This window comes from Macaca thibetana, chromosome 15 (genome assembly GCF_024542745.1).
Source record: "Macaca thibetana thibetana isolate TM-01 chromosome 15, ASM2454274v1, whole genome shotgun sequence".
Taxonomy (NCBI): Eukaryota; Metazoa; Chordata; class Mammalia; order Primates; family Cercopithecidae; genus Macaca; species Macaca thibetana.
Genome location: NC_065592.1, coordinates 107,115,001 through 107,122,464, shown reverse-complemented (window position 1 = coordinate 107,122,464; position 7,464 = coordinate 107,115,001). Strand labels below are relative to the sequence as shown.

The 7,464-nt window shown below is 53.0% G+C and overlaps 1 protein-coding gene across 1 annotated transcript in view; it reads left to right on the top strand.

Moving 5' to 3' along the window:
* The first annotated feature begins 1,241 nt into the window (after window positions 1-1,241).
* The window catches only part of LOC126937341 (putative spermatogenesis-associated protein 31C2), an 18,990-nt gene continuing 12,767 nt past the window's right edge, over window positions 1,242-7,464 (top strand). The window contains exons 1-4 of the mRNA XM_050760718.1: window positions 1,242-1,478; window positions 2,529-2,622; window positions 3,191-3,251; window positions 3,506-7,022. Of these exons, the coding sequence (XP_050616675.1) occupies window positions 1,248-1,478; window positions 2,529-2,622; window positions 3,191-3,251; window positions 3,506-7,022 (3,903 nt within the window). The 5' untranslated portion in view covers window positions 1,242-1,247. The remainder of the gene's footprint in view (window positions 1,479-2,528; window positions 2,623-3,190; window positions 3,252-3,505; window positions 7,023-7,464) is intronic.

Here is a 7,464-nt window from a genome sequence, read left to right as displayed (position 1 = left end):
TGCTAGGAAGACTGGGTGGTTTGTGCGGGGCAGAATTCCCCTCAGTGCAGGACAGTGGCTGTGGCAGATATACCATTATTGTATATCCAAACGAATATAAATCATTCCATTACAAAGATACATGCATGTGTGTGTTCATTGCAGTGCTGTTCCCAATAGCAAAGACATGGAATCAACCCAAATGCCCACCAATGATAGAATGGATAAAGAAAATGTGGTACATAGACACCATGGAATACTATGCAGCCATAAAATGGAATGAGATCAAGTCCTTTGCAGGGACATGGATGAAGCTGGAAGCCATTATCCTCAGCAAACTAATGCAGGAACAGAAAACCAAATACCACATGTTCTTACTGATAAGTGGGAGCTGAACAATGAGAACATATGGACACAGGGAGGGGAACAACACACCCTGGCACCTGTCTGGGGAGGGCCGGTGGTAGGGAGAGCATCAGGAAAAATAGCTAATGCATGCTGCTTTTAATACCTAAGTGAGGGCTTGATAGATGCAGCAAACCACCATGGTACACATTTGCCTGTGTAAGAAAACTGCATGTCTTGCACATGTACCCTGAACTTAAATACAAAAATAAAATTTAAAAAATAAAAAAAAATCTTAATTGTATGTGGGTAGGTCCCTTTGATTCAAAGTGAGATAGAAATAATTTTTTAAAACTTACTTTTCGAAATTTGCAAAACCACATAAGTGTAAAAGAAATTTACATTTTGTCCCTGGATTGATATAAGACAAAAACATTGTGTGGGAAAGCTGGGGTTGAGGACGAACGACATTCTGAGAATAAAATTCCCTGGTACATAGCTAAAATTTCAGAGTGAACTTCAGATTTTCAAGGGTCATAAAATAGGTAACCTCAAGCCACCGCCTCCAACAGATAAAAGGAACCAGGTAATATCTGTGTTCCATGGAGAAAGAATAGAAAATTGGCTGAGTTCTATCACTGACAAAACTTAGTGGGAAAGAGGGATCTGGAAGGTGGGAGGGTGGAGGGATCCCCGGCTTGGAGGGTGGGGAAGGGCTGTGCTTCAGCCTCCCCGTCACACTGCCCCTCCCCCTTCCGCTGCCCCCCCCTTCCGCTGCCCCTCCCCTCCGGCTGCCCCTCCCCCTCCCGCTGCCCCTCCCCCTCCCCCTCCCGCTGCCCCTCCCCAACAAAGGAGCCCTTTGTGATGTGAAGGCCCCAGCTCTGTGACGCAAGCCTGGGCCCCAGCCCCTAGTCTCCACGGGGATGCCCAGAGCTCAGTTGCTTGAAAGCAACGCGCCTATTCACATGGAGAATCTCCCCTTTCCTCTAAAATTACTTAGTGCCTCGTCGCTAAACGCCCCCAGCTCCACACCATGGGTGTTGGATATCTTCCTCACCTTGGTGTTTGCCCTGGGGTTCTTCTTCCTATTATTCCCCTACTTCTCTTACCTCCGTTATGACGACCCACCCTCACCATCGCCTGGGAAGAGAAAGGTGAGGAGCCCTCAGTCCGGACCCACAGAGCTTGATTCTTTCCTTTCTTTTTCTTATTAGTTCCACTTTTCCAAATCCAGTGGAGAGACTTCTGCGATGGGAAGTCTCAGGAGAGACCAGAACATCATCCTTCCAGGGAGAGGCAGGGCAGCCAGGGTTGGTAGGGGTGGATCGTGTACTGGGATTTCCGTCCCAAGCTCTCAGTCCGCCTGTGGGGGAGCGCAGGAGGCGTCAAGACAAAATCAAACTCGTGGACTCACCGCCAGGAACGGTCATGAGACGGGGGAGGTCTCTGTCCGAGGCCAGACCCTGAGCCCTGGCTCATCAGCCCCTTCCTGGGGCAGGTGGCTCGGGGCCCAGTCTCCTCTGTATGGGGCGATCTGGGGGCTGTGCTGAGCCCCCGAGGGCCTCCCACCGGGGCCTGGCGTCTCCTCTGGTCTCCTGGGAAGCAGAATCCTATCTGACAGCTCAGCGGTGCCTGCGGGCCTGAGCCTGTGTGTTCCTCGAGCAGAGGGACAGGGACTGACGGCGTCATATTGAACATCCCTCTTTGTGTGTGTATGTGGTGTGTTTTTTTTTTGTTTTGTTTTGTTTTGTTTTGAGACTTAGTCTTGCTCTGTCGTGCAGGCTGCAGTGAAATGGAGGGATATCGGCTCACTGCAACCTCTGCTTCCCGAGTTCAAGCTACTCTCCTGTCTTAGCCTCCTGAGTAGCTGGGATTACAGGCGCCCGCCACCACGCCCGGCTAATTTTTGTATTTTTAGCAGAGACGGGGTTTCACCATGGCCAGGCTGGTCTCAAACTCCTGACCTCAGGTGATCCACCTGCGCTGGCCTCCCAAAGTGCTCGGATTACAGGCTTGAGCCACCGCGCCCGGCCCCCTCTGCCAGAAAAAAGCAGTTTGGCATCCATTTAAACATGAGTGGGAGGAAGCACACAGAGCTCCCTGAGCCAGAGAGCCACGCGGTTCATGAGTGCAGCGTGCCGCGGCCGGGCTGGGGGCGGAGATTGAGAGCCGGTCCTAGCTCCTCCCCCTTTCTTGTCTCCCAGTGTCATCTTGTCTCCCCGCGTCATCTTGTCTCCCAGTGTCCAGTAGGGCGGAGAGGGAGGCCCAGAGGCAGGATGAAAAACCACAGTCTGAGAGGTAAGGCTCTGCCAAGGCACACTAGAGTTAATTTGATCTCGTCTGCCCCGGAGGGAACTGACTCTGAAGAAGTCAGTTGAAGAAGCCTGAGGCGGGGGCTCATAGGAAGGAAATCAGAACCCCGGGTCCTTCTCAGATTCCGAGCCGGAATGAAGCCTTGGTGGGCCAGGGACTGGGCCTTACCCAGCAGGGGGCAGTGTGTGTGTAGTGGGGAGAACAACGCCTGCCTGGATGGGAGGGGGGTGAGGGGGCCTCCTGGCCCCTGGGAACAGCTGTTCAACTCTGCTAAGGCTGATTCCTCTTTGAGACCACCCCAGTCCTTTGTCCCCACAGGGCAGTTGTGAGGACTGTGGGGGTGGGGGGGTCCGTGTGTGGAAGCCCTTTGTGAATGACAAAGCCCTGCCTGCCATGCCTTGCTATTACCCTCCGGGTCATGTGGCTCTGGACACAGATGTGCGGGTTCCAGGGTCTAATTCCCCATGGTCTTCCCTAAAGAAACATGCACTCATCCTCCTGTGAGATCCCAGGCCCCTCCTGCACTGCCCTCACCCAGTCTCCTGATTTCCAGCTTGTAGACCGGGCCAGAGAGGCCTGGAGGAGCTTTGGAACCTGTTTTCACAACTGCAGAGGTGAGGCACTTCCCGTTCCCTTCATCCTTCCTGCCAGGGCTGGGATGTGACCCCAGGGCCGTAGGCAGCCTGGAGCTGACCTGGGATGGGGAGACCACAGGGACAGAGGATGGGAGTAAAACCCTGGGGCGAGGGGTGGCAGGAGAATTGGGCAGTCAGGATGTGGGGTGGTGGAGGGGCTGTGACCCGAGCTCCCACTCTGGCCCCCGCCCCACCTGCTCCTGGCTGCAGCTTGTGCCTCCTGTCTCCTGCAGCCTCCTGGGGCCGCTCCTTAACAAAGGTGACTTTGGTCAGCTCTCCGGTCCAGACCCCCCAGGTGAGGTGGGCAAAAGAGCACCTGATGGAGACTCCCGGTCCTCTCATGAGCCTATGGAAGATACTGCTCCCATGCTTTCCCCGTTAGCTTCCCCGGATCCTCGAACCAAGCATCCTCAGGATCTGGCCTCCACCCCATCACCAGGCCCAATGACCACCTCAGTCTCCTCCCTAAGTGCCTCCCAGGCACCAGAACCTTCCCTTCCCCCAGAAAGCCCCTCACCCGAGCCACCTGCACTTTTCCCTCACCCACCACACACCTCTGATCGTCCGTCTCCTCCGAAAGCTTTCCCTGCTCCTCCCCTGCAGGACTCCACTCTGATAATTCCATCTCACTGTGACTCAGTGGCACTTCCACTGGGCACCGTCCCTCAAAGCTTGTCTCTGCGTAAGGATTTGGCGGCTTCTGTCCCAGCCATCTCAGGCCTTGGCGGCTCAAACAGTCAAGTTTCTGCCTTCTCCTGGTGGCAGGAGACTACCAGAACCTGGTGCGTCTTCAACTCGTCAGTCCAGCAAGATCATCTTTCCCGCCACCCACCAGAGACCTGTCAGATGGAAGCTGGTAGCCCGTTTTTACTCAACTCTGATGGCCAGAATGTCATGGGTATACAAGTCATAGAAAGAGCCAAAGTCAACATTTCGGAGGAAAAAGAAAACAATGGATCATTTCTAAAACAAATGAGCCCAGAAAAGCACTTGAATTCTTTGGGGAATTTGGTTAAATCATTGGATGCTGAGCAGGACCTCACAACCCCAAAACCCTTCTGGAACATGGGCGAGAACTCGAAACAGCTGCCCAGTGCTCAGAAGCTCTCAGATCCTAGGATCTTGCAGGAAAGTTTTCAGAAGAATTATAGCCAGCTTTTCTGGGGCCTCCCCTCTCTGCACAGCGAATCCCTGGTGGCTAATGCCTGGGTCACTGAAAGGTCTTACACTTTACAGTCTCCTCCTTTCTTGTTCAATGGAATTTCCAATGTCTGCCCAATGCAAAGGGAGACTACAATGTCCCCACTGCTTTTCCAGGCCCAGCCCCTGTCCCATCTGGGGCCCGAGTCCCAACCCTTTATTTCATCCACACCCCAATTCCGGCCCATACCTATGGCTCAGGCCGAGGCTCAGGCCCATCTTCAATCCTCTTTCCCAGTCCTATCTCCTGCTTTTCCATCCCCGATTGATAACTCTGGAGTAGCTTGCCCTGCGTCGCAGATTAAAGTGCAAGCTCTTTGCCTACCTGAAACTCAGCACCCTGAATGGCCTTTGTTGAGGAAACAACTAGAAGGTGGGTTGGCTTTACCCTCTAGGGTCCAAAAATCTCAGGATGTGTTTAGTGTCTCCACTCCTAACCCTCCCCAGGAAAGCTTGACATCCATTCTGCCTGAGAACTTTCCGATCAGTCCTGAACTCCGGAGACAACTGGAGCAACACATTCAAAAGTGGTTCATTCAACACCGGGGCAACCTGGGAAGGATCCAAGAGTCTCTGGATCTGATGCAGCTTCGGGACGAATCGTCAGGGACAAGTGAGGCCAAGGGCAAACCCAGGCCCTGGCAGTCCTCCACGTCCACAGGCGAAAGCAGCAAGGAGGCACAGAAGGTGAAGTTCCAGCTGGAGAGGGACCCGTGCCCACGTCTGGGGCAAATTCTGGGGCAGACCCCGCAAAATCTATCCAGGGGCATGGAAAGCTTCCCAGGGAAGGTTCTGGGGGCGACCTCTGAGGAGTCAGAAAGGGACTTGAGGAAGCCCTTGAGGAGTGACTCGGGAAGTGATTTATTAAGACGCACAGAGAGGAATCGTATAGAAAACGTCCTGAAAGCCCACGTCGGCAGGAAGTTGGGCCAGATCAACGAGGGCTTGATCCCCGTGAGTGTGCGTCGATCCTGGCTTGCTGTCAACCAGGCTTTTCCCGTGTCTAACACCCACGTGAAGACCAGCAATCTAGCACCCCCGAAAAGTGGGAAAGCCTGTGTGAACACAGCCCAGGTGCTTCCCTTCCTCGAGCCGTGTACGCAGCAGGTGCTGGGAGCCCATATTGGGAGGTTATGGGCCAAACACAGGTGGGGTCTACCCCTCAGGGTCCTCAAACCCATTCAGTGCTTTAAACTGGAAAAGGTTTCGTCCTTGTCTCTTACACAGCTTGCCGGTCCCTCCTCAGCCACCTGTGAACCTGGGGCTGGCTCAAAAGCTGAGGTGGCCATGTTCCTTAGAGAACCACCGATGGCAAGTCTGAGACAGCAGGTGCTGACCAAAGCATCTGACATGCCAGAGAGTCTTCTGGCCTCTTCCCCTGCATGTAAGCAGTTCCAGAGGGCCCCGCCAGGGATCCCATCTTGGAATGATCATGGGCCCTTGAAGGCTCCTCCAGCTGCACAGGAGGGCAGGTGGCCATCTAAGCCCCTCACATACAGCCTCACAGGCAGCACCCAGCAGAGCAGGAGCTTAGGAGCCCAGGTTTCAAGGGCTGGGGAGACCAGGGAGGCAGTGCCACAACCCAGAGTCCCCTTGGGAACCCGTATGCTGGCAAACCTCCAAGCCACAAGTGATGATGTGCATGGTTTCGAGGCTCCAGGGACCAGCAGAAGTTCTCTACTCCCTAAAATGTCTGTCTCCCAAGATCCAAGACAGCTGTGTCTTATGGAGGAGGTTATTAGTGAATTTGAGCCTGGAATGGCCACAAAGTCAGAGACCCAGCCTCAAGTTTGTGCCGCTGTTGTGCTCCTTCCAGATGGGCAAGCGTCTGTTCTGCCCCTTGTTACAGAGAATTTGGCTCCTCAAGTGCCCCAGGGCCATCTCCAGAGCATGCCTGCTGGGAACATGCGGGCTTCCCAGGAGCTACGTGACCTCATGGCAGCCAGAAGGAGCAACCTGGGGCACAGGGAGCCCAAGAACCCAAACTGTCAAGTCTCATGCAAGAGACAAAGCCCGATGTTTCCCCCTCCTCACAAGAGTGAGAACTCTAGGAAGCCCAACTTAGAAAAACATGAAGAAAGGCTTGAAGGATTGAGGACTCCTCAACCTAGCCCGGTCAGGAAAACAGAGGACACCCGTCAGGATGAAGGCGTCCAGCCATTGCCATCAAAGAAACAACCTCCTTCAATAAGCCACTTTGGAGAAAACATCAAGCAATTTTTTCAGCGGGTTTTCTCAAAGAAAAAAAGCAAGCCAGCACCAGTCACTGCCGAGAGCCAAAAAACAGGAAAAAACAGGTCCTGTGTGTACAGCAGCAGTGCTGAAGCTCAGGGGCTCATGACAGCAGTTGGACAGATGCTGGAGGAGAAGATGTCACTCTGCCACGCACGCCATGCCTCGAAGGTAAATCAGCACAAACAGGAGTTTCAAGCCCCAGTCTGTGGGTTTCCCTGCAACCACAGGCACCCCTTTTACTCAGAACACAGCAGAATGCTGAGCTATGCCGCCAGCAGTCAAAAAACAAATCCCCAAGAAAAAAATTCACTCTATGTAGAGAAAAAATATTTTCTCTCATGTTACTACACGCAGAACATTTAATATTCCACAATATATATGGTTTTTTATTCATAAGAGGGTGATGGCTTTTATTTGTGCCGTGCTTGGTGTGGGCTTGGTTTCTAGAAGCAACAGGACATGGAAGGGTGCTGACAGTGGTGCTGTAAGTCCACCTTCATCCTGAGTTCCTTCACTGAACCTTACGTTTCCATAACACTGTCTTTACACAAACAAAAAATTCTAAAAACAAGATGAGAAAAACCTATGAAGAGCCCACTCTGAAATACGATTCAACCCGTCTTTCCACTACTTACTCTCTACCTCAAAGTTTATGCAGCTCTAGGGAGAAGGTTTGCAGAGATGTCACAAACTGAACATCGCCATGCAGGCTCCAGGAAGTGCCACAGCCCAGTAGCTTCATGTGTCACATAGTGGA